The following is a 27799-nucleotide window of genomic DNA, read 5'->3' as shown; positions in this document are numbered from 1 at the left end:
TTGTGGGCATAAACGGAGAACTTTTGGAAGTATAATTGCCGCCAGGAGGAGTGTGCAGGTATAACTCTTTGGCTGAAGAGTTTATGGACTCTATCCTGCGACTCATTGCGCTTCAACTCTGAATATTTGGTTTGTATAAACTAAATCCTGAAACTTGATCTTTCCATGTTCTCTCGTTCTTCTTTTTTCATGGTAACCAGAAAAGGTTTTCTTGATAAATATGTATGATATTGTATGACTAATTGCACCAAATTATTCCTATTAAATCTAAATATATAAAATGTGATTTGTGTTCTTGATCATTTAAATTGAAGCTTAGATAAATAGTTTACATGAGCAAACTTTATCGTATTTGAGTCTTTCTTGGCGTGAAACTTCTTGTCGTAGGTCTTACCATTATGGGATCTAAAGAAATGGTTGTTTGTTTTTAGCATGCATTTGACACTTTCTTATTCCAGGTCCTCATGAGGAATTGTATCACGTTCTCTAAATTTCCAAATCCCTATTAGATCACAAAAAAGATCCATTGGAGGACCAATGGCAGTTTGTTGATGTGTTATGGGTCCAGAGAAGCAATTGCTTATTGTGATATATGTGATGCAAGTATAAAGTAAACATTTTTGCCCAGCCTTCCGCTGCAGCAGAGTTCATGTTTATTTTATCATGCGGAAGGATATTTTTTCAGAATTCTCAGACCATCAAGAATTACTGGGCCTAAACTGTGGCAATGAGTGTCTTTTACCTCCGTGGTCCTGGCGTTGTGCTTACACTACTCAGAGACCCAAAACTGTACAACAAGTTCACCCCTCCGGATATTATATATTCCTCTGGGGGACCAGTATGTTACAAACTCGTGACACTATTATATTGAATTGTCAACACCATTTCAGTCTAAATCGCCCCAGTGTCTGTTATAGTCCCCATAATGTCATCATTCTCTTAGGCACTCTCCTTTAAATAGCCAAACACTGGTTTAGCCACTTCCATTTGCCAGGGTAGTCAGGAGAGTAGGCTATGCTGGTGTGAGCCTACACATGAACCACGGTGAGAGGGGCTGCATATTGTAGCATCGGCAACCCCCGCTGCTGGCAGGTGTGTGCCAAGGAATCTGAAAATATGAGCAGGCAGGGCTATGCAGACACTATCAGGGCAGGACCACACTCAGTTCTTTCTTACTGGAGGGAGATCCTTATGGATGCCCTCTGGTTCCAAACTGAGGTCCATCACCCAAAGAAAATGAGGAGCAGACCCCTGGTCGCAGTGGTAAAGCTGGTCAAAGATGTAGAGGACCCCGCCAAAAAGGAAGAAATCAGTATCATTACCGATCCAATAAAAGCACTTTGTTATCTTTAGATAATACGGCAGACTTTGGTTGTGATTCTTCCTGGTGCCAAGACATCCAATACAATTTCTTGTTTCATTTGTTCAGTGCAGTCATGCTAGGCTTCACTGGACACCTCCAAGAGTTCTCCATGGACTGGTCAAGAGTGAGTGTGACAGGGGAGGGGGAAGCTACATATACTCACACAAGCACATATGCGGGGTACACGTTGCCCTACTCGGGGGCCAGAGTCACAAGGCCTCACAATATAGCTTGGTGGTGAAGATCCTTCCTTGAGCTACAACGGGTTAACTACAATTCTTCCTGTGTAACCTCTCACGTTCCAGCCTTTCCTTCATGCAATGATACTTTCACAACTCCTTTGTTCTCAACAGTCAATGGGCTCTTTCTCTTAAGATGATCTCAAGGCTACCCTTTCTAGCAGGATGTACCCAAACCTAGCAAGGAAAGTTAGCAATTAATGACTCAAACCCTGACTCTCAAAAGTAATTCTTGGTCTTCACTGGGGTGCCCCACATTTACTCAGTTTGCCAACACAAATTGTGGATACCATAGGCCATGTCCTAGGTCTAGTTTTAGGAGGTTTCTGACTTTTTGTTGATCACTCCTAGACTGGACACGCCACTGACTTTGTCCTCTAGCATCAGCAGAAAGTTGTGGTCGTACTGATAGCTCCGTGTCGGAGAGACTAAAAACAAAGGCAGAAAAGAGTGAGTAATTTCCTCAGTCAGCTACCTCAAACTGCAATACTAACATTGCTTCTCATACAAGTTCTGTCACTCCACTGAAGGAGCATGCCTTGAAATTGTCCAAAGAACTGTGCAAAATAGTAACCCTTTTAAAATAGGTCAGTATGCCTGTTCTGAATAAAGACTGCAGCTAACCCACTCCCATCTCCTCGGTCTCTCTTGCCAGAGCAGATGGCATACAAACTTAAATGACAAGAGGACGTCGGGGAAAACTATGGTAATGGGTATTTCAGCCACCATGGTATCACGTGAAAAGCCAAAAGCCATCTAAAAACAAGTGATAAGGCAGAATTGGTCATGTGCTTTCTTATCTGCAGTACTGCTACATTTTTACACATTAATGTTGAGATAGATTTTCTACACAATGTGCACATTAAATAAAGCATCAGGGTGCTTCCCTGAGGTAAATAACTGGCATTTCTTACACAGTGCTACATTTAAAATGATAATACCGTGTGCCACAATTACTTCTCCATTTAATTTTGATTACAGTCCCAAGGATGAAAGGCTTGTTCTATGGTCACCAACAAGAGAGCTGCAGTGTTTTGCAAAGCCAAGATTGCACTGATAGGCACCCCTACTACTGGCTGGACTACTAATAAGTAATCTTCATTACTCAGATTCTCCCTAACTCCTCTCACCATTTACTGTCTGGACCTGCACAGCACATCCAAGTTCTTTCTAGCACACCAGGTTAATTCCCTATCTGCCCTACAGCACACCCCGACCATACCAAGTCAACATGTAAAGATTGCAGGTGCAGTACTTGGATGAGGAAGAATGAATCAGAGAAATTAAGGACATTGGTGAGTAATCCACCCATTACCTCCTCAACTCATTCCTGTTCCATATTCACTGATGATGAACTAAAGACATAAGAGTTTGCTACAATCATTAGGTCGAAGGGAAAAAAATACCTGCAGACAGCGATAATGCAGCATCAACCATGTATCGCAGCACCACCAGAAGGAGAGGGAAGAAGACTGGCGACCTCCAGAACATTTGTGAGCGAAACAATGAGGAGTACTCTAGGTTGCAATCCAGAAAATGTTAAAAAGGAAAGCAATATGTAGGTGCACCACCTCAATGCAGAGCAGACTAACCTATAATCCAATCCAGAAGGAAAGAGGGTGAATTGGGCAGGAATCAACTAATAGAACAGGAGCCAGAAAACGGCAACAGATAAAACATTTCCATTTTCCTAGCCACAACTCGAAGCCTTCTATGACTCCCTTCCCGTTTAAACATTAGTTACACTAAAAACTAAACTTGTTAATCCTTTTTTCGTCTGCGTAAAATTTCACTGGCAAAAAGGTTTATAGCATACAGTATTTACTAACCGTAAGGGTTCCCATTTATCAGCATTCACCTTATATCCAGATAACTCTCCACATGTATTAATAAAGGCAAAAGAACATCATTTGCATGAAATACTATCTTGTATTCTTTACCCAGAAACGTAATTGTTTGCATAATTTTGTCTCATCGGCGCCACCAAAGGATCAAGGTAAATGTTGAATAGGGGCTGTGATACCGGCCATTGTTCCCTTGTACCCCTTTCCCCTACCTTGAAATCTGAGGAAATCAAATTGGTATTATGTACAAAGGTTTCCACATCATTTTACAATGCACTACACTAAGTTACAGGTCTTCTCAGAAAAAGCAAGGTGTTTTAACACTATAAAATGGGAACCCCACTCAGTTCTTTCAAAAGCCTTATTCACATGAAGAGATATTCCTGCAGAACATTTTCATCGCTCTGTGCCAGGTGCATCAGCCCAGAAATACTTGTTTCTAGCTTGCCTCTTCTGTAAAAAACACAGTCTAACATTTAGGATCAAAACAGTATTACTTTTTAATTCCGCTATCACTGATGATAAAAAAATTGATAACTAATGTATCAATTGGGGTCTACAGATTTAAAGACAAATCTTTACACTTTTCTGAAATGAATGTTGTCACAGTAACTTTCACTGATGGCGGAAGAGACTAAGAGAAAGATTGGAAAGCACTCAATTAAATAAGGGAAGTTTTGTGTTGATTCCCCAGGTATTCAATCTAGATAAGAAGACGAGCCTAATTTCAGATTCTTCACTACATCCAAGTCTTGATAATTAATTTCTAAATCTAAGCCAGCCATCTCTTCCTGGAAGTTTGTTTATGTTCAAGGGATGTCAGTGTGTGTGTAGGGGTGAAAATCGAGGTTTCTGTATTACTGGACTATTGGAGGTTTGTGTAGTTGTGATGGAGCAAGGATTCGCACGTAAAGCGCCTTGCTCCCATACAAGAACCTCGCCTAATGTATAATCCTATTAACCCAGATGTTCGTCATTTATTATACGCTTTCCCAAACACGCGGGTGTCCCCAGGATGCTTGCTCGTATGTCTTTTCCATACTAACGAAGCTTGCACTAAAGAATCGGCTGTTTCGCTGAAATTCAGTCTGCGCATGCGTCGGTCATACCCATGTGATGTGACGCACTCGCATTCTGGAGGGAATCTATTGCACATGCGCACTGTTGCAAAAATGGCCGCTTGTCCTTTTACCACGCTCTACGCTTGCCACAGCTGCTTCAGCTTATCTGTCCTTTCGCACTAAAACGTAACCCTATAGCTATTATAAAATAAGGGATGTTTAGAATTTATCATGGTATACAGTGTGATCATTTTATATGTGATTTTAATTTGTTTTCGCTTACTTTTCATGTACCGCGTCTCTGGGGCTGGGAAATTCGGGAGTGGAGCCATACTTGAGGCTCTGCTGGGCTACATCACGTGAACAGGGAAAAAACTCTACTGCGCAGAAGCTGAAACAAGCCAGCTGGCTCCTGAAGCACAATGCGCCTGAGAAAGCTCCCTGGGAAGACGAAATCTCACCTTGGAAGAAGCAATTCTGTTGCTACCTATCATGAACATATTGTATTGCTGTATGCTTGTGCATGGGAACGTGAACCCAAGGGGCGGGTAGGAAAATTATAATATTTAGGGTGAGAAAGTCGAATTCTAGGAGGTGGTAATGACCGCACCACCTCTCCTGACCAATCATAATGTGGGAAACTGTCACTTGCAACATTAGTGGGTGGTCTAAGGTACCCCAAAACAGTATAACTGCCCTAGTTTAGCTTAGGAAAATTGTCCGACTTGTCCGAGTAGCAGACCTGTCACTGACCCTACGAACTCTATAGGTGCTCAATCTGAGAGTGCTGCGGTACACTCTGTCCATACTTTCCACAAACTCCTAAGGGGTGGAAATAATCCTAAGTGCTGGCGAAGCACTTTGCTGGGAAATTCGAAAACCCAATCGGGGTTACTGGCGGATTACTTGCAGGAGAGGGGGTAACGCAGGCGTTGCTGTCCGAAGCTGTAGGTGTTGGTCGTACCCTGGAAGGCCCAGTCTTGACCCAAAACCTGAGGGGTATCCTGTCCTGAACTGTCCGTGGGCTGTACCTGTTCGCATTCTGGTATTCCAATTCCTCGAGGGTCCTGTCCCCGTCTTTCCAAACTGACCCGTGGCCAGGGTTAGTCTTCACTCCTGTTTAGGTAAATATAAGGTGTGGGTTTGCGTTTTCTCATAGTCTTTTCTCACTCAAACTTATGTCCGGTTCCTTCTTCTTAAAGGGAATAATCTTGATTTTGATATTCGTTCTTGAAATGCCAAACTATATATGTTTTGCTTATTAGACTTGTTCCACATCTCTCCCTTCCTTTAGAACTTTGCTGAACTGTCAAATTATTAGTGTGTTCCAATTTTTCCCTTTCTTTAGTACGATTGCGGTGAACTTAGCAAGAATAGTTTAAAGACTTTAGGTTAAGTACATGTTTTAGGTCCCATTCATATCCTATGTCCTAGTATTAAGTTGCAGTGACTAGTCTTGTTCTAAAATTCCTACCTTTAGTCTTCCCATTATACTCAAATGGTCCTAGTCTTAATTCACAGTTATCTGGCGTTTTTGATTTTGATGTTTGACGTGTTATTCTGCTTATCGCTTATTGCCTTGGCATATTCTCTTTGAATTCCTATATAAAACTTTTAACTTCATCAGGTGTCTGTGGTCATTTTACAGGAAAATGTGGATAAGTATGTTCTGAAGTATAAAGAATATTTTTCCTAGGTTCCCTGTCTACTATTTTCCCTAATAGCTCCAGATCTGTCATATGTATTTGTGCCTGGGGTAAGTCAGGTACATGGTAAGCAGAGGTGTAAAACCAAACCTTAATTGCTCATAGAAGCGTGCAACCGAAACCATCACCCAGTTCACCCCAAATGTCAATGGTGTAATAAATTTTTGCACGCCAGGGCCCAGTGCGTGTAAGTAATTGGTAAACTCGGTGACCTGGGTGAATTGCGCGCTCTATCAGTAATTTTCTGGTAACCAGAGGATGGTTTTGACTAGTTAGATTAGGTAGACAGGATAGCTGATAAATAAACCGTGAAAATAAAATGTGCTGCTGATTTTCTACTGTATTGGTTCAAATATTTTGAAATGTTTTAAGGATTTATATGTAAATGTACATGATTTTTGCATTGCTGCTATAAATGTTATATTAACCGAAAAATTGTTTGTAAATGTTCAGTGTAGTCCGAATCCCCGGGGAAGTATTTAGCTAACGGTGAGCAGAATCCGGTTAGCTGTTGAAGTCACTGGTTTGAGTCATTAGTGCAGGGTTAGGAATAACTGGAAGCACTAATTAGGACCTTTGGTTGCATCTGAGTAAATGATAGCTACGAGTCCATTATAAAACTTTCATTGTGATATCACCTAGTAAGGGTCGCATACGGAAGGAGTAGTAGGGTTTCCGAGGCTTGAATGGTAAGTAAATTAGTCCGCTGGTGAAAGCCTGACTTAGTATATATCCCAGGAAGAAGTGGATAAGTCAGGGGAATAACAGGTTCTATTTTACGTATGTGAAAGGGTAGGCAAAGAAGTCTACCTAGAGTGAATGAAAAGTAGACAGAAGTGGTTTACTAGCAGCAAAAGAAAATTCTTTTATCTCTTTAGAACACTCAGACATAGTGGCAAACGTTGCGTGTTGTTGACTAAGATTTGCATTCGCACTTTAGAGAGAGTAAAAAGTTTCCGTTACCTTGTGAAGGAGGGAGTCGGTCGGAAGACTGCTCTGACGTCACTCCGTGCCGCGCTGGTATTGGTCGAAACAGCGGGTGTGTAGTGAAGCCGAATTTGTGAAGGAGGGGTGAGTGCCGAAGCGTGAGACTCTGTCTTGCGAAAAGGCCGCGCACCCATTAGTTAAGGATTTTGTATTCTCTAAGTTGATTGGGTACTACGAAGTAAAAGTCACGCTAGCATTGGAAGCATAAAGGTAAACAAAATTAATCAGGCCGAGTTAGAAGAGAGTCTGGAAAATTATATGTGGTATCCAGATTTTATACCAAATCCAAAGTATCTAGGATTTCATAAGGATCAGATTTTACGAGGTAGACCACACATGATGTATGGAATAAAAAGGAAAATGTCATTTACTGATAAAATAAAGAACTTTTTTAAAACTGATAAACCCATTAGAACGAGGGAAGGTGTGCTCATTCCCCCGCCAAATACTCCTGCCTCCTTCATGATGTTTGATAAAGGGTACTATACCTGTGTCTGGCTAGAAAACTGGGCAAAGTATACTGCAGATGACGGAGTCCTAGCATTCCCTGTTGAAGGTACATTTAATGGTCGGATCCTGTTTAACTTAAGGACCCGCATGAATGAATTACACCCTAGACCTAGGTTGACCCAGTATGAAGCCCTGGAAGAATGGGAGATTGAGGCTCTGGAGAGAGATAGGCCCCGGATGGACAAGGGAATAAGTAAATGGTATCCGAGGGTTCAAGCGCAAACCAAAGAGCAGAAAATGAAACAGTGGAGGCAAAACATGATGACAGAAGGATTGTTTCCAATGATGGGGGTGTTAGAAGAGAGGAAAGGAAAAAGTAAAGAAAAGACCCATCATTTAATGCCTGTAGGGGACTCAGAAGATGAGCACTTAGAAGATTTGTTAATGAAAAATCCACCTCCCTATGTTGCCGAATCAGAACCTGTGCAATCTCCAAACCCATTTTCGAAATATCCCAGATGTCGGAGGGATAGTGATACAGATGGAACGGGTACAGACAGTAAAACTAGCAATGGGGATGGGTTTTGCAGACCAAAATCTACGGTCCCAAATTATCAGCCGTTCGGAGAAGATCCACCTCGGTTGGTTACTCCGACTGCTCCAAGTATTTATCCTCCCTTGGTACCTCAGGTATTGCATGACAACTCTGCAGAAAAAGCTTTGCGAGAGAAGGAGAAAGAAGCCCTGGCTAGACAGCGAGATGATTTAGTTCGAACCATTGCCCAGATACATCCCCATCCTGATTCCCTGACTATTCCAGTAACTATTGGTCCAGCTATTCCACTGTATAGGGATGACCTGGCTAGTCCTCGTCCTCCTGTTATCACCCCAATTATGCCAACTCCTAGCATTCCACTCCTGAGAAAAGAAATGCTCATAGATGATGATCAAGAAAGTGAGTGTGAATCCGTGGTTCTGATGGATATGCCCATCAGGGAAAACAGAACTAGCATGTCGGGATCCAGAAGTCAGAATAAGGCAAAAGAGGTTCTGATTGGGAGCACGTCGGGAATTAGGAGTGCCACAGTGGTATCCCCAGAAGAATTAGACAGATGGACCAAAGAACTGGAGAAAGAGACCACTCCTCAACCCAAAGCATTAGAAATATATAAATTAAGAATAGAAATGGAAGAAATGATGGCTGGAAATGTGGGAGTGGAACGCCTGAACTCTTTCAGTGAAGAAGAGTTACTGTTCATCAGTAAAAACCTTACCCGAAACGCTAGGTTGCTCCATGAAAGGTTATTGGACACTGCCACAGAAATGGGGATAGATATCAGTCGTTCCAAAATTTTTCAGAAACCCTACAGAGTAGATTTTTCTGACAAAGACTTGGAAAGCTTAAATGTAATGGGAAAACAGATCCAAATAAAAGAATTACTGAAACTCTTACAGAAATGGGGGGATGTAGGAAAGTGGAGAACCCGGTGGGCAAAGAAAAAGGAAGACAGCAGGGCTAAGTCTCAGGCTTCAGAATTCGTGTTGAAAGAAGTAAAGCCGACAGAAAAATTGTGTCCCATGAGAGAGGTCCCAGGAGGAAAATATGTACATGTCCCTTGGTCCCGACAGGATATTGTGTCATTTACTAATGACTTCCCGAAATTACGGAAGAAACCAGTTGATTGGTACAGGCAGGTAGAACGCTTCATAAAAGTTCAGAAATGCCTCTTGAAAGACCTGGATGGGTTTTTCGACATCGTAGTCCCTGTAGATCTATGGACCGAATGTAAAATAGAAATTGATTGGCCTACTGATGAATACCCCAGAGATGAGAAAACCGGAGCTCCCTCACCTGAGGTAATGAGGAAATATGACCAGGTCATACAGTACCTTAAGAAAAAGGTGCCCGCAAAAGAGACAAATTGGACCAGAATAGTTAGAACCACCCAAGAACGTGATGAAACTGTACATTCCTTTTATGAAAGATTACTGCAAGTATTTAAGACTTACAGTGGAATCGATAATGTAGACATGAAAGACATGACCCATTTCAGTTACAGATTTGTGTTAGGATTAAGACCTGAAATATCACAATGGATTCGAGATAATAAAATCAGTTGGCAGGGAAAACCCATAGATGATGTTCTGAAGTATGCAAAATACTGCGAAGATGAAATCGAAAATAAAAAGAAGGCTCTCAAAGAAAAGGTAATGTGGGCACAGGTGAAATTAGCTGAACAGCAGGAAAAACAGTTAAGCAAATTAAATACTAATAATAATGCTCAGAGTGCCACTGTTGGGGGAGGAGGGAAGCCCCGAACTAAAATGAGTCGAGAAGAGGCTATGAAGAAGTTTCCGTGCCACGGGTGCGGCCAGATAGGGCATTGGAGAGACGAGTGTCCACACCTGCAGGCCGGTAATGCCCCTGTAAATGGTTTAACTCCACAGGTGCAGAAAGAGGGAACAAGAAAGAACCAGCAACAGGTAAAATTACCTCCAGTACCTTGCGCTTCTAGACAAAATTTTAAGAATCAGGGTCTGCAGAATGAGAGGGCGGAAGTATGGGAAGTCGAGAATGAAAGAGATGCAGTCATTCCACAGTATTTGTTAAATGACACCTTCCTCTATGAAAATCAAGATTGACGGGGCCTGAGAGGGGAGGACGAGGAGTGCGTGCTTGGCGCCTCCTTACCGGTAGACCAGACTGGACCATACATTGAAGGAAAGGTTGAGGGAAAAGACGTCACCTTTCTGTTGGACACTGGTGCTACCAGACCTACTGTAAGAACAGTGGATGTTCCTAACCTACCCCTCTCGGGAGAAGAGATCCAAGTAGTGGGTGTTTCCAATCAAATAATAAGTACTCCAGTAACTGAACCAATGGAAGTTTTTATAGGAAATTTCAAGGAAATGCACAGATTTGTAGTCTGTGATTCCAGTCCCGTGAACCTGTTAGGACGTGATTTGTTGTGCAAGATGCATTGTACCATCTATTGCACACCAAAAGGCGTCGAAATTCAGACCCCCGATGAAGATGGCCTGTACAAACTGATGTTGGTCAGACAAGATTCTGATATTAAACCCTTGACAGTTGAAGATTTACCTGAAGAGCTCCAATTAAGAGTAGTACCAGAAGTGTGGGATTTCACAGGAAAAGATGTAGGCTTAATGGCAAATGTGGACCCAGTTAAAATAACAATAAAAACGAATGCTGTATACCCCAAAACGAGACAGTACAAAATGAGTGCAGAAGTAAAAGCAGGAGTAGCGACTGAGATTACCAGGCTGCTCGAAGCAGAAATAATAGAGGAAGTGATGAGCAGTCCCTGCAATTCGCCTATCATTGGGATCAAAAAGCCTAGCGGAAAATACCGGGTGGTGCAAGATTTACGCAAGGTAAACCAGATTGTTGTGCCTTGCTGTCCTGTGGTGCCTAACCCTGAGGTGATACTATATCAGATTCCCTGGAATGCAGAATGGTTCACTGTCATCGACCTGTGCCATGCATTCTTTTCCATCCCATTGCATCCAGAAAGCAAGTTCCTTTTCAGTTTTGAATTTGACAGTCATATCTATGTCTGGAATCGTGTCCCCCAGGGGTACACCGAAAGTCCATCGATTTTCAATCAGATACTAAAAAAGTGCCTTGAAACCCTAGTGCTGCCAAGAGAGTCGGTTTTGGTGCAGTACATAGATGACCTGTTAGTGGCATCTAAAACCCAGACGGACTGTGTCACTGACACAATTGCCTTGCTAAATCACCTAGGAAAAGGAGGACATAAAGTGTCACCTGACAAGTTACAATTTTGTAAAAACTCAGTGAAGTATCTGGGGCACCAGATAGAAAAAGGAATCAGGAAAGTTACTACAGAAAGAATCAAAATAATTAAAGCAATGGAACTGCCCAGAACTCAGAAAGAGGTGAGAATGTTCTTAGGAGTTGTAGGTTACTGCAGACAATGGATTGTAGGATTTGCGGCTCTAGCAAGACCTCTGATAAAAATGACAAAGAAAGGAGTAGAAGACCCCGTCAGTTGGGACAGTGAAAGCGTGAACGCTTGGGTAACTTTGAGAAACTGTCTATATACCGCTCCTGCATTGGGTATGCCTGATTACTCTAAGCCCTTTGAGCTATTCTGTGACACGAGAGAGAATTGTGCTCTTTCAGTCCTGACCCAGGAGCACGGATTAGTTAGACGACCGGTGGCCTATTTTTCAGCCACCCTAGATCCAGTAGCTGCTGGATTACCTGGATGCCTGAAAGCAGTTGCTGCTACTTGCGTCAGTCTGGAACAGAGTGAGAACATTGTCATGGGACATCACGTCACTGTATATGTTCCTCATTCTGTTGTAATCCTACTGACTAGAACTAAGACCCAGTACCTCACACCTAGTCGGCTGACTAAGTATGAGAGAATTTTGATTGGCGCTGAAAATGTAACCATTTCCCGGTGCAATGTCCTAAACCCTGCGACACTGTTACCTGTCCCTCTGGATGTAGAAATTGAAGAGGGAGGGGAACATAATTGCATCGATTTAACTGAATTCAGTACCAAGCCCCGTCCGGACATCCGTGAAATAGCATTACTTGATGGGGATAAGACAATGTTCGTGGACGGCTCATGTTTGAGACATGAGAGTGGGAGTCTGTGTGCTGCCTATGCTGTGGTCACATTGACGGAAACCATAGAAGCATCTTACCTGAGCGAGGTGAAATCTGCACAAGTGGCAGAGCTCATCGCGTTAACCAGAGCATGTAAGAGGGGTAAGAACAAGAGAATAACTGTTTACACCGACAGCCAGTATTGTTTCGGGGTTGTTCATGACTTCGGCCAATTATGGCTGCAAAGAGAATTCATGACTTCCTCAGGCACCCCTATCAGAAATGGAAAGGTGGTGCATAACTTACTGGAAGCTATCCAATTGCCCAAAGAATTGGCTGTGGTCAAGTGTGCAGCTCACAAATCTGGGAATGATGATGTGACCGCCGGTAATAGGTACGCTGACCAAATTGCACAGTTTTGTGCCCGATACCAAATGTCCCTCCAAATTGCGTTGTGGGGTGGAACCAGCTGCCAACTTATGTTGTTTGAGAATGTGTCAACGTGGGAAGAATTAAAGGATTTGCAACAGGCAACCGACAGGCAAGAAAAAGGCAGGTGGGCAGCAGATGGATGCAAATTGAGAGATGATGGTGTGGTGGTAAACTCGACTGGGGTGCCTGTACTGCCTGATAGCTTGATCGACCCCATGATCAGAATGATACATGAACCAACACATATGGGAAGAGACGCAATGTGTCGAGTGTTTGACAAGGTGTTCTGTAATACAAAATTCAGGAACCAGGCGGAAAGGCTTTGCCAGAGGTGCCTAGTGTGTCAGCAGTTCAATGCAGGAAAAAGGACTGTGGTAGAACAGGGTACTGTTGGAAAGGCAGTAGGTCCCTTTGTCAGAATGCAGGCAGACTTTATAACAATGCCTAGGTGTCAAGGGTATAGATACATCTTAGTCATAGTTTGCCTATTCTCCCGGTGGGTGGAAGCATATCCCGCAAAGAAAAATGATGCCCTCACTACAGCCAAGTTATTGCTCAGAGAGTTTATACCTAGGTACGGAATTCCCGAGACAATCGAAACGGACCAAGGTGGGCATTTTGCCAACGATGTCCTAGAAGAACTCTGTAAAGCATTCAAAATGAAGCAAAGACTGCATTGTGCCTACCGTCCAGAGGCTTCTGGGGTAGTGGAGCAAATAAATGGCACCCTGAAATCCAGATTGGCAAAGATGTGTGATTCCACAAAAATGAACTGGATAGAGGCTTTACCCCTTGTGCTGATGAGTTTGAGAAGTATCCCGAACAGAAAAACTGGCCTAAGTCCCCATGACGTGTTAATGGGAAGAGTGATGCGACAGGCATGGGTACCCGGACACAAACTGCTAAGCATTTCTGATGATATGGTATTAGAATACTGCAAGCAGCTGGGTGACCAAGTGCGTTCTCTCTCTCAGCAGATTGGAGAGACAGCTGACGAGTGGCCAAAGACTCCAGCACATAAACTGCAACCAGGAGATTGGGTGGCGTTAAAGAAACACACCCGGAGCAGTTGCCTGAAACCAAGGTGGGGAAAGCCACGACAAGTGATCCTCGTCACTACAACTGCTGTAAAGTGTGCTGGTGTACCGAAGTGGATCCACGCCAGCCACACAAAGCGGGTAACTGGAGAAAACGCGACTGGAGCTGAAGGCAGCGCAGCTGAAGAGGCTCCCGAGGAGGAGAGTCCGGAGCTAGCTGACATCGAACTGCCGAGCACAAGTCGAGACGTTGAATGGTTCCCCGCCGACGACCAGGTTCATGATCCAATACGAACCAGGAAATATTCCTACTTAGACAGTGAGTGGGATAGTCCAGGTGAGCTAGAAATAGAAGAGGAAGATCAGGTCAACAAGAACCACATCACACCTGATCAGGAAGTAGGCCAAGTAGGGTCAGATCAAGACATCGAAACTCCTCCTGAAACTCCGGAGACTGGAGAGGGACAGATAGTAATTAGAGCTGACGTTCATGCAGAAGAAAACGAAGAGATCAAAGAGCATGAACAGGAACAGATAGAAATAGATCAACATGCTCAGACAACCGAAATAAAAGCAACCAGAAATAAAAAGCAAGTGCGATTTGAATCTGAGCAGGGTCAGATTAGGGACCAGGCAGAAGAAATAGATGAAAGACCTGGAACTAGTTAGACAGGTAGGGAAACAGGAGTGCCACAACAAAAGGTAAAAAGAGTGCACGAAGAAGGCCAAGTTTCCTCAACTACTGGGAGGCACGGAGGCAGAAGTGCACCCCGATACGTCAAAAGACTGAGGCTCAGACTAAAGACAGTCGAAGAAAAATTGAAAGACCGAAAAAGGGCTGAAAGTGAAAGAAAGGCAGCCCAAGGCAAGTCGCTAAGAAAAAGCGACAGAGTAAAGAAACAGAACCGACTGTATCGGAGCCCTGAATGGACTTACTTTGTGTTGGAGGAAATTGACGAGCCCCACCATAGTGGCAACAGTGACGAAGAGTCCATCGCTGGTCGGAGTTCTGACGAAGACCCTCCTTGAGAAAGCCCCGAAGTGAGCCACTGGTACAAAGAAACGAAGAGGGGTCGCAAAAGCCACCTGTAAGCTAAACATGTCTGATCCGAATGTCTCTGGAAGGTCCCGATGTGGGTGTCTTAAAACTTGCTGTAAAATATGCTTGTGTAGTATAGCAATGCTAATAGTAATGTGGATAGGACTAACGGTTTTTCTACCTTTTATGAGAAGTAAAAATCCTAACTTGTCCCCTACTGAACCAGAAGCAGTAGACGTAGGGGCTGTACAGACTGCAGAAACACCACGAAGCTTAGAAAGACGCGACAAACAAGTAAGACTGACACACACACGACCTAATTTAGAAGCATCAGATGAGGATGGACTACACTTTCACAAAATGAGAAACAGGACACATTTAAATGTTTTTGCTAACTTGTTAGTGCATTACGTAGAAGCTATGGAAATAGAGGACTGTTATGTCTGCATGAAGCTACCAACCTCAGTGGCTGAAGGCGTGACATATCACCATCTACCTTTAACTTATGGAATTTCCTGTAGTATATTAGCTAGCTTGTTTTATAGGAGCACTTTACAGTACTATTATTCAAATGCTGACGTAGTATTTTCTGAGCTTCCTATTAGAGGACACCTGAACCTTGTACATACTAAAAGTGACGTGACCCGTTATATGGGAGAATATTTTCTGACTATAGGCAACATAGATTTAGATGAAGCAAGACAAGCTAATCTGACCTGTTCTCTGCACGAGCAGGAAAAGATGTTCATTAAGATGGCAGACAGAAGGAGAGAAAAGTTTCAGAAGAAGGCAAATGACGAAAAGGATAGAGTCTCTAGGTGGGCTGAGCACATGGATAACACCTCGCAAGGCGAAGCTAATCCTGCCTTGTTGTTGGATTTTGAGCGACAGGGGAAACTTTGTATCCATAGGGAAAAGACAGAGTACTATAACAATGTATTCATCGGTTCCAGCGAGTGTGAACATAATTACAAGGTAATTGGAGGTTGGGGGTTCAAAAATGGATCAGAACCTGTGTTTCCCGGAATATATTATATATGTGGGAACAAGGCTTATTTCAAATTGCCGGACCACTGGTATGGAAGCTGCTACTTTGGCATTGTTTTCCCGAAAATATACCATGTGAATAATGCTGCTGGAAGCGATGAAGAAACTAATGGCTTAGTGCGTAGTAAACGTGAAAGTGTAGGTGAAATTATAGGTGATATTTTTAGTGCACTGATACCTGGAATGGGGGTAGTTCTGAACACCCATAGAATCTGCAAATTGTCTACAGTAGTGGACCGGCTATCAACGGACACTGCTGCTGGATTCCTGATGGTCAATACTGAAATGGTTGCGATCAGATCAATGGTTTTGCAAAACCGCCTTGCTCTTGACACCCTATTAGCAAAAGAGGGCGGAGTCTGTAGAATGCTGAAAGCGCAACATTGTTGCACTTACATTCCTGATAAAAGTATCGAATTAAAACAATATGTGAAGAACATAACTAATTTGGAAAAGGAACTCAAACCATTGGAGGTTGACAGTGCCTGGACGAGCCTGACTGGAGGTCTCTCCTCTATAGGTAGTTGGTTTTCTAACCTAGGTAGAAATATTTTGTGGAAAATACTGATGCCAATAGTTGTGATAGGTGTGGTTGTATTGATTATCTTCATCTGCTGCAAATGCCAGAAATGCAAAAAGAAGTCTCAAGAAAATAAGAGGGGGGTGAAGAGAAATATTGATGAACTAGAATTAGAAGAATTAAGAAATGAAGTCTACAAAAAGGTGAAAAATCACCACTCTCATAGAGAAGCTGAAAGAAAACTCAACAATAAGTTTGTTGAAATCCAAATGAGTGATGTGGATGAATGAAAAAGTTGGCATCTGTTTCCTTTATGTGGTGATGATAGTAAATATCATCAAAGAGGGGATTGATGGAGCAAGGATTCGCACGTAAAGCGCCTTGCTCCCATACAAGAACCTCGCCTAATGTATAATCCTATTAACCCAGATGTTCGTCATTTATTATACGCTTTCCCAAACACGCGGGTGTCCCCAGGATGCTTGCTCGTATGTCTTTTCCATACTAACGAAGCTTGCACTAAAGAATCGGCTGTTTCGCTGAAATTCAGTCTGCGCATGCGTCGGTCATACCCATGTGATGTGACGCACTCGCATTCTGGAGGGAATCTATTGCACATGCGCACTGTTGCAAAAATGGCCGCTTGTCCTTTTACCACGCTCTACGCTTGCCACAGCTGCTTCAGCTTATCTGTCCTTTCGCACTAAAACATAACCCTATAGCTATTATAAAATAAGGGATGTTTAGAATTTATCATGGTATACAGTGTGATCATTTTATATGTGATTTTAATTTGTTTTCGCTTACTTTTCATGTACCGCGTCTCTGGGGCTGGGAAATTCGGGAGTGGAGCCATACTTGAGGCTCTGCTGGGCTACATCACGTGAACAGGGAAAAAACTCTACTGCGCAGAAGCTGAAACAAGCCAGCTGGCTCCTGAAGCACAATGCGCCTGAGAAAGCTCCCTGGGAAGACGAAATCTCACCTTGGAAGAAGCAATTCTGTTGCTACCTATCATGAACATATTGTATTGCTGTATGCTTGTGCATGGGAACGTGAACCCAAGGGGCGGGTAGGAAAATTATAATATTTAGGGTGAGAAAGTCGAATTCTAGGAGGTGGTAATGACCGCACCACCTCTCCTGACCAATCATAATGTGGGAAACTGTCACTTGCAACATTAGTGGGTGGTCTAAGGTACCCCAAAACAGTATAACTGCCCTAGTTTAGCTTAGGAAAATTGTCCGACTTGTCCGAGTAGCAGACCTGTCACTGACCCTACGAACTCTATAGGTGCTCAATCTGAGAGTGCTGCGGAGCACTCTGTCCATACTTTCCACAAACTCCTAAGGGGTGGAAATAATCCTAAGTGCTGGCGAAGCACTTTGCTGAGAAATTCGAAAACCCAATCGGGGTTACTGGCGGATTACTTGCAGGAGAGGGGGTAACGCAGGCGTTGCTGTCCGAAGCTGTAGGTGTTGGTCGTACCCTGGAAGGCCCAGTCTTGACGCAAAACCTGAGGGGTATCCTGTCCTGAACTGTCCGTGGGCTGTACCTGTTCGCATTCTGGTATTCCAATTCCTCGAGGGTCCTGTCCCTGTCTTTCCAAACTGACCCGTGGCCAGGGTTAGTCTTCACTCCTGTTTAGGTAAATATAAGGTGTGGGTTTGCGTTTTCTCATAGTCTTTTCTCACTCAAACTTATGTCCGGTTCCTTCTTCTTAAAGGGAATAATCTTGATTTTGATATTCGTTCTTGAAATGCCAAACTATATATGTTTTGCTTATTAGACTTGTTCCACATCTCTCCCTTCCTTTAGAACTTTGCTGAACTGTCAAATTATTAGTGTGTTCCAATTTTTCCCTTTCCTTTAGTACGATTGCGGTGAACTTAGCAAGAATAGTTTAAAGACTTTAGGTTAAGTACATGTTTTAGGTCCCATTCATATCCTATGTCCTAGTATTAAGTTGCAGTGACTAGTCTTGTTCTAAAATTCCTACCTTTAGTCTTCCCATTATACTCAAATGGTCCTAGTCTTAATTCACAGTTATCTGGCGTTTTTGATTTTGATGTTTGACGTGTTATTCTGCTTATCGCTTATTGCCTTGGCATATTCTCTTTGAATTCCTATATAAAACTTTTAACTTCATCAGGTGTCTGTGGTCATTTTACAGGAAAATGTGGATAAGTATGTTCTGAAGTATAAAGAATATTTTTCCTAGGTTCCTTGTCTACTATTTTCCCTAATAGCTCCAGATCTGTCATATGTATTTGTGCCTGGGGTAAGTCAGGTACATGGTAAGCAGAGGTGTAAAACCAAACCTTAATTGCTCATAGAAGCGTGCAACAGAAACCATCACCCAGTTCACCCCAAATGTCAATGGTGTAATAAATTTTTGCACGCCAGGGCCCAGTGCGTGTAAGTAATTGGTAAACTCGGTGACCTGGGTGAATTGCGCGCTCTATCAGTTGTATGCTGCAGAAATGACCAATCTATGCATCCAACACAGACACTCGCAGATCTAAAGTCCATCCTGTATCAGTGTGTATTTACTTGAGCATGTATGTGTGGCTACGTGTATGAATATGGATGATTCTAAAGATCTACAGCTTTGTCACTTCTAAATAAACAAAACCCTTTTTAAGGGAGGTGTCCCCTGCTTCTCGTTCTCTCTCTCCTATCTAATCCATACTGCCCTGAGACCAATGTATCGATTGTTCAATCCTTGCTCACAGCTTTGCTTGGTGCATTGTTCCCGCTTGACCCTCCGATGTCTCTCCCACTACTTGATCTTTTCCTGATACAAACTCCTTCCCTGTCCATCCCTTCCACAATGTGCTGCTCCTATTCTGCCCTCTGCCTCCACACCATGAACCTGAGCCTCTCTTCGCATTTAACTGAGCTGCCTAGCCACGGCCCGCACCCACTTTTCTCTGATTCAGTCTTTAATTGGAGCCCTGCTCCCATTTTAGTCCAATGCTCTCTGTTCTGTCCTCAGTCATTTATCCATTTCTTGCTCTCTGCTCTGCCCCAGACATCCCCTACTACACGCTGTACTCCCTGCTCGATCACTTACATTGTTTTTAATTAGTCTCATTATCGTGCTATTATTTCTAATCCTTCCCCTTTGCTCCCAAGCCCTTTCCTCTGCTGCCTCAAATCTACTTCTCCTCCACACTGAGACCCAAATAAGTCCCTGACTCGCCTTTGTGTTTCCTACTCCTAATTGTGTCCTGGATTCTAACCCTGCTCTCCGTTTCTCTGTGTTCTTCTTCCTGTATCTCGACTGGGATTCTCGCATCTGCCCCTTTTGGCCCTGTAGTCCTGCAGCTCTTTGGTTGATCTGCTACAATCGTCCAGACTGCTGTTCTCCCACTCTGCCCCTGCTCTTTTCTGTGATCCTATATAATTACCACATCACACTCCGTCCTCTGAGGGCTGCTCCGAGTCCAGTACATTTCCTTGTTAATAGTGTTCCAGTTCTTCCGCTTGCTTCTGTGGTCCACGCTCTATTTAGATCTACCCCTGCTCAGTTATCCTCATTCTCTGAAACTGCGAACGATTACCAAGCTCCCCATGCCACACAGAGACTCACACCGCACAGCAGGTGATCCGAAATATGTGGATCTGGAGAGCGACTGAAAATCTTCGGACACAAACCTTCTACCCTCGGCCAGAAAAGTGGTCGCCAGAAGCCTTAAGCAAGAAAAATAATAAATATAGATAACATTTGGTTTCAAATTGATTCAACTCTCTTACCATAAAGTTCCAGTTGGCATTAATTTTACTGGCGAATCCGCAAAGAAAGATGGAAAGGTAGCAGGCAGAGATGAAAAATGAAGTCACCGATACAAACATCACCCATCCCTGTAACACAGGCACAGGAACTTGAGAGGCAGCTACCAAGATCCACACAAGTCCTCCAAATATCTAAAGGGGGAGAAAATGCAATCAATGAAAGTATTTTTGGCACATACATACATACTAAATGGCACCATTATTTGACAAATTGCACAAACAAGTGACTGAGCATCCATTTCTCAGGGTAGTAGGGTGGCCGTGGTGTAAAGTGTGTGTGTGGTTTTGAATGCAGTTTGTGCTCATCACCTACAGGATGTGACTGTATACTGTGTGCAACGAAAAGGTCAATGTCTAGGACTAAAACGTTTGATTGAGCTACCTGAGATTTAAAAGCAACATTGGTACAACGCAAAAGTTATTACGAATTCTTCGTAAGAGGAAAGTATAAAACGGCATAACAGATCTAGCACTTTAATTTGTTAGATCAATAGAAAAAATAAAAATATAAAGATAAAATAATATGTGGGTTTTTAAATTGATCTAAAACACACAAGTGGTTCTATTCTGAGCGTGCCAGGGTTATTATATACACCTCCACTCCCAAAGTAGGCTCTGACTTTGGAGATCTTCATAAATACACAGCAATGCACTTTCGTCTGAATAATAGCAATAACTAAAATGTTTGGTATATTCTCGCCAATTTTTAGAGTCTCTTCCCTAGGGAGTAGAGCTTCACGTTAAAGTATTTCCCACTTTAAATCTATTTCCCTTAATCATCTCAGAACAGTAACACATCTCAATCATGCTCCCTGAAAAGATCAATGAACGATGTCGAATATATAGCATTGCACAAAACAGTTTCATTAAGAATCCGTTAAGTCGAATTCAACGATTGCTAAACAAGGTAACAGAAACAACGACACTTGTGTGATGCTGGCTACCTTTTCATGTTGACAATATTTCAGCAGTGCACGACAATGCACTCACTGCAAGAATGAAGACTGTTATGTCATATACAGAAAATGTACTATGGACTCAGTGGCCTTTTTGCCAAATCTTGAATTCCACTCTGACCTGTGCATTAAAGGTGAGATAAGCTGAACAATTTCATAAACTGTGGGCAATGCTGCAAAGGAGCAACCAGCGGTGGTGAAGTAGAATGTGCATCTGGATGCGATACTTTCATATAACCTGATCGCCAATTAAAGGTGTTTGCATGTAGACTTCAAGAAATGTCTTCAAATGAGCTTGACCAAGACAGCGAAGACATATGAGAACAGCCCATAAGGAGGTGATAAGCCTTGAGAAGGAAATCCAGAGATGTTATAACCTATGACTCTCTGTACACAATTCCAGACCGCATACTTTGGAGACCAGAGGCATCGCACTAGAGAGAGAAAAAAAACCTATTTCTCAAGTATAGGACTACTTGCTCCATTCACAAAAACAGGAGATTTCACATAACAAAAAAGCCTTTTATTTCACATTAACATAGCACCCGAGGGATAGGATTTCACAAGCATCCAGTATTACTAAGCCGAAAAGAAGAAAAAGTATAGTAGAATCGAATGGTAGAAAATATCATACAGCAGAAACTTCTGTGGCGGAAGTGGCTTCGTAGATGTTAATAATAGAACACCTCAGCAATCAGAGGCCATCCAAAATAGAAGAGAACTCAGTTCAAAGTGCCGAGCCTATAGGCCAGGTGAGCATTATTTCAGACCATTAGGTGTTGCACAGTGACTGTCCACCACAAGACTAGAAAGTAAAGCAGAGGATGAAATGTGTGCCAACACTAATATCAACTCCAATATCAATCAGTTGATAGAATATACAACCACTCAAACACCCATCCACACCACACCCCTACAACCCCTGACACCGCCATACAATCACAGACACCCATACAACCACTCACACATCCAGAAACTTCTCATAACCCCATTCAGACCCATACAGCCACTCACATACCCACTGACAGAGCCATACAGTCACTTACACACTGATAGTCACACAGCTACTCAGATGACATATACGTTAAAAATACATTAGTAGTACAGGAAGAATATTAATTTACCTTATGGAGTAGCTAAGTATATCTTTAAGTCTAAGAAATGTTGATGAAACACTCATTGGATGATGCCATCAGTGATGTCACTGACCAGGTCATGTCATGACTGATGCAATATGGGATATAATAAGCGGTGCATTGAGGGGTGTAAGTTCTAGTTAGGTCAGTTAACTATAACTGCTGAAATGTTATGGTTTTGTAAGAGCAAAATTTGAGCCGAACTAGAAAGTCCCTGCGACCTTTGGTTTTTGCAGTGAATTTCTAAAGTTTTTAATTTCTATTTCCCAACTATAAAGTCCCTGTAACATTTGTTTTTTAATGTGGATTTGGTAGGTTTCATTAATTTTATTTCCTAACTGTAACCTTTGAGACTGGGTGTGTGTAATTGGCTTAATGGGTCTAACTGGGCCTGTGGTTGGCTTAATGGGTCTGTAAGTGGGCCTGTGAATGGCTGTATGGGTCCGTGAGTGGGTGGGTGTGTGTGTGTGTGTGGGGGGGGGGGGCAGAGTGGCTGCGTGGGGGGGGGCAGAGTGGCTGCGTGGGGGGGGGGGCGAGTGGCTGCGTGGGGGGGGGGCGAGTGGCTGCGTGGGTGGGGGGGCAGAGTGGCTGCGTGGGGGGGGGCAGAGTGGCTGCGTGGGGGGGGGGCAGAGAGGCTGCGTGGGGGGGGGCAGAGTGGCTGCGTGGGGGGGGCAGAGTGGCTGCGTGGGGGGGGGCAGAGTGGCTGCGTGGGGGGGGCAGAGTGGCTGCGTGGGGGGGGGGCGAGTGGCTGCGTGGGGGGGGGCGAGTGGCTGCGTGGGGGGGGCGAGTGGCTGCGTGGGGGGGGGGCGAGTGGCTGCGCGGGGGGGCGAGTGGCTGCGCGGGGGGGCGAGTGGCTGCGCGGGGGGGCGAGTGGCTGCGCGGGGGGGCGAGTGGCTGCGCGGGGGGGCGAGTGGCTGCGCGGGGGGGCGAGTGGCTGCGCGGGGGGGCGAGTGGCTGCGCGGGGGGGCGAGTGGCTGCGCGGGGGGGCGAGTGGCTGCGCGGGGGGCGAGTGGCTGCGCGGGGGGGCAGAGTGGCTGCGTGGGGGGGGGGGCGAGTGGCTGCGTGGGGGGGGGCGAGTGGCTGCGTGGGGGGGGGCGAGTGGCTGCGTGGGGGGGGGCGAGTGGCTGCGTGGGGGGGGGCGAGTGGCTGCGTGGGGGGGGGCGAGTGGCTGCGCGGGGGGGCGAGTGGCTGCGCGGGGGGGCGAGTGGCTGCGCGGGGGGGCGAGTGGCTGCGCGGGGGGGCGAGTGGCTGCGCGGGGGGGCGAGTGGCTGCGCGGGGGGGCGAGTGGCTGCGCGGGGGGGCGAGTGGCTGCACGGGGGGGCGAGTGGCTGCACGGGGGGGCGAGTGGCTGCACGGGGGGGCGAGTGGCTGCACGGGGGGGCGAGTGGCTGCACGGGGGGGCGAGTGGCTGCACGGGGGGGCGAGTGGCTGCACGGGGGGGCGAGTGGCTGCACGGGGGGGCGAGTGGCGCACGGGGGGGCGAGTGGCGCACGGGGGGGCGAGTGGCTGCACGGGGGGGCGAGTGGCTGCACGGGGGGGCGAGTGGCTGCACGGGGGGGCGAGTGGCTGCACGGGGGGGCGAGTGGCTGCACGGGGGGGCGAGTGGCTGCACGGGGGGGCGAGTGGCTGCACGGGGGGGCGAGTGGCTGCACGGGGGGGCGAGTGGCTGCACGGGGGGCGAGTGGCTGCACGGGGGGGCGAGTGGCTGCACGGGGGGGCGAGTGGCTGCACGGGGGGGCGAGTGGCTGCACGGGGGGGCGAGTGGCTGCACGGGGGGGCGAGTGGCTGCACGGGGGGGCGAGTGGCTGCGCGGGGGGGCGAGTGGCTGCGCGGGGGGGCGAGTGGCTGCACGGGGGGGGCGAGTGGCTGCACGGGGGGGGCGAGTGGCTGCACGGGGGGGGCGAGTGGCTGCACGGGGGGGGCGAGTGGCTGCACGGGGGGGCGAGTGGCTGCGCGGGGGGGGCGAGTGGCTGCGCGGGGGGGGCGAGTGGCTGCACGGGGGGGCGAGTGGCTGCACGGGGGGGCGAGTGGCTGCACGGGGGGGCGAGTGGCTGCACGGGGGGGCGAGTGGCTGCACGGGGGGGCGAGTGGCTGCACGGGGGGGCGAGTGGCTGCACGGGGGGGCGAGTGGCTGCACGGGGGGGCGAGTGGCTGCACGGGGGGGCGAGTGGCTGCACGGGGGGGCGAGTGGCTGCACGGGGGGGCGAGTGGCTGCACGGGGGGGGCGAGTGGCTGCACGGGGGGGGGGCGAGTGGCTGCACGGGGGGGGGCGAGTGGCTGCACGGGGGGGCGAGTGGCTGCACGGGGGGGCGAGTGGCTGCACGGGGGGGGGGCGAGTGGCTGCACGGGGGGGGCGAGTGGCTGCACGGGGGGGGCGAGTGGCTGCACGGGGGGGGCGAGTGGCTGCACGGGGGGGGCGAGTGGCTGCGCGGGGGGGGCGAGTGGCTGCACGGGGGGGGGCGAGTGGCTGCACGGGGGGGCGAGTGGCTGCACGGGGGGGGAGAGTGGCTGCACGGGGGGGGCGAGTGGCTGCACGGGGGGGGCGAGTGGCTGCACGGGGGGGCGAGTGGCTGCACGGGGGGGCGAGTGGCTGCACGGGGGGGCGAGTGGCTGCACGGGGGGGCGAGTGGCTGCACGGGGGGGCGAGTGGCTGCACGGGGGGGCGAGTGGCTGCACTCCCGTTCCTTCCAAATGCCTGAAAATCCCTAGTTTATTGTACTTTGTACGGTTTGTCTAGTACTGTGGATACAGGACTGTGTCCCACTGCTCTATTGTTCTGTTTGATTTGTCTTATTTAATTATTGAATACATTTTGAAGTCCGGCTGGACTTCCTGTTCATTATAGTGCATATTGTGGCCTATAATTATTGTAAATTGTTATTTCCTCCTTGTCAAGGACCGTTGTTTTTTGCTAAGTTGATACCCTAGGTCCTTGCTTACCTAGAGGGTTCCATTGATCTTTAATAATAATACAACAAGATGCCACAGCAGCACAAATACGCAATCCAACCCAAACACAGCAACACCGCACGTCAGACCACCAACAGCAAGAGAGCAGCATCCAACTCAAATCCAAAGATCGGAGGGAAGAAGGAAACAAAACCCATAGGTCCGAGCGGACAACCGAGGGCAGAAGAAACACACAAAACAGTCCCGCAGGAACCACAATAACGGAGGGGAGCGCAGAAGGAACCCAGCACCATAAATCCAACCAGCAAAGAGGAGGACCAACAAACACCACCAACATGGCAAAAAACAGGCAGGCAACCGACCCCAGCGTCTCAAACGGACCCCCCAGAAGGGAACGCAACACCAACGGACGAACCCCGGATGGGGCAAGGCTAACAGCCACAAGAAGCTGCAGGAAACAACCCTGATGCAACCGGCCACAAAAGGACCCAAACCGACCAACAGAAGCAAGCGGAACACCTGCAAGGCCATCCAACGAGCGGGAAGAACAGAAGGGACGAGGCCCAGGGCAAAGCCACCTGCAAGGCATATTCACACAAGAGCCAGGGATGAAGAAGACGACGACGATGCAGAAACCCCACAGGAAGGAAGAACTTGGAAAGCCCAGCACCACCGGACAACCAACTCCCACAGTGGAGCACAGCAAGGGAGATGAACCTAGGCGAGCACCACAAACAGAACAGATGACCCGTCCAGGCCAAACAAGCCTAGAACCCACATGAGCAAAGGGAATGGAGAAAAAGCGCTAAGCCGGAGCCCGGCCAATGGGAAGACAGCACCACCAGCCACTGAGCCCTCGAACACGGGAGGAGCAAACAAAAGAGAGGCAAATGAGCAGCGAACCGAGTAAACAAACAGAGCCACTGCCATGGAGAAGGATGCCATGGGAGGAAAAATCCGGCACCAGAGAAATCCCATGCAGCACTCCTACCACGGTAGAGAAACCGCCATGAGCAACAACCACGTCACCCCAGCCAAGAACAGAACAAAAGTGGCAAACAGCCAAAGGGAGCGAACCCAGCACCACCCCAAAGAACAAGGCAGGTGAAAAACGTTTGGCCCACAAACAAGAAATACCTGCAGGGCTGGGGACAACCCCAGACAAACCAAAGGAACGGCCCACAAAGACGGGACGAGAAACCCGCCAGCAGGAGGACCAATCGATCCAGCACAGACCGGGAACCCAAGTTCGCCCCACAGGCCGGCACAGGCCTCACCCCCCGGGGAAGGGGACACCAGAAAAGGAAGACCACACGCCGTACCCGTAGACAGGGCAGGAAGGGAGCTGCACGCCGACCCACAACCCAGAAGTGGAAGAAATGGACACCACCAAACCCTAAACCAGATCGGACCCAACCCGCGGTGACAACCACCGGCCGCACAGAAACCGAGGGACAGGGAGACCACCTGGACAAGAGAATGCACATTGAAGAAAACCGCTGAAGACGAGCCCAGGAGAGCAACAGGCAGCCGCAGAAAGCAACAGCAGTACCCCCAACCACGGGACCCAGACAAGATCACACAAGGACTAACTGGAACCCAAGACGGCCCAGTAGCACCCAGAATCACCAGTCGGGAAGAGCCCCAAAGAGAAAGACAAAGCACAGCACCGGCAGTCAACAAGGCACAAAAGCACCCGAAACCACTCCCCGCGGAGAAACCCGACCAAGGCAGCCAACCCCAACACGAAAGCCAGAGGGGCAGAGGACAAACCAAGGGGGAAGGCCCAGAACATCATGTTGGTGTGGAGCTGAAGCACCAAGTTGCGAAGTCACTGGCTGCGCGGGAACGCCGGACACGACAATCTTGCCACACCTGCACCGCAGGAGGCTCGGACAAAAGACCTACAACCGTAGCAAAGGCGAGAGGCGAAGCCCCGACCCAACAAAGCTGTCGCCAACAAAAAGGCCGCAGACCAACCAATGATCAACAGCGTTCCAGCCACAAGCAGGTAAGCCGAACAACAAAAAACAGGAGATATCAGGGCGGCAAGGCAGGAGGCAGGATCCACAGAACTGAGACAGAGGCCACACATGATGTGAGGACAGGTAAAAGAATGCCCCCAACAGAGCCCCAGCTCAAGATTCCGGCCATGAAAAGGCAAGCCCTCCACGAGCAGAAGCAAAAGTCCACAAGGCGACCACAGAAGCAGCCAGGGTATGGAAGGACCGGCGCCCAAGGCAGCCCACCCCACGCAGTAGGGCAACAGCACCTGCAACTTCAGGTGGACTCCCAAACAGGCGAGAAGGGAACAAACCAGGCCCAAGATAGCCCAACTTCCGAGAGAAGAACAAGCGTACGTTCACCCAGAGGGTGTTTGCCGCCGAATAACAGACAAACTGATATCCAACATAATGGCACATATTATATCGACCATAGATGGAAGAAAGGCTGAGAGGACCCGCCATGACTCGAAGCGTGACCACGAGGCCCGTGCAATGGATGCAGTAGGCCACTGAGTTACCAGGCCTGTCCGAGATCATGAGATGACAGGGCGGAAAAAGTCAGAAGGAACAAGCCAGAAAAAGGGAACAAGCAGGCAGGGACAAACACAGCAATTAAAAACCCATCCATGGCCCCGTGATACACACCATTAAATGCCAATACGTAG

At 47.0% G+C, this 27799-nt stretch overlaps 1 protein-coding gene across 1 annotated transcript in view; it reads right to left on the bottom strand.

The window, feature by feature from the left end:
• MAL2 (mal, T cell differentiation protein 2) overlaps nucleotides 1–27799 on the bottom strand; it is an 87371-nt gene that overhangs the window by 25765 nt on the left and 33807 nt on the right. Inside the window, exon 2 of the mRNA XM_086966146.1 lies at nucleotides 20088–20258. Coding sequence (XP_086822272.1) covers nucleotides 20088–20258 — 171 coding nt within the window. The remainder of the gene's footprint in view (nucleotides 1–20087; nucleotides 20259–27799) is intronic.

Source organism: Lissotriton vulgaris, chromosome 4_1 (genome assembly GCF_964263255.1).
Source record: "Lissotriton vulgaris chromosome 4_1, aLisVul1.2, whole genome shotgun sequence".
NCBI classification, from domain to species: Eukaryota; Metazoa; Chordata; class Amphibia; order Caudata; family Salamandridae; genus Lissotriton; species Lissotriton vulgaris.
This window is presented reverse-complemented; position numbering and strand designations above follow the sequence as displayed.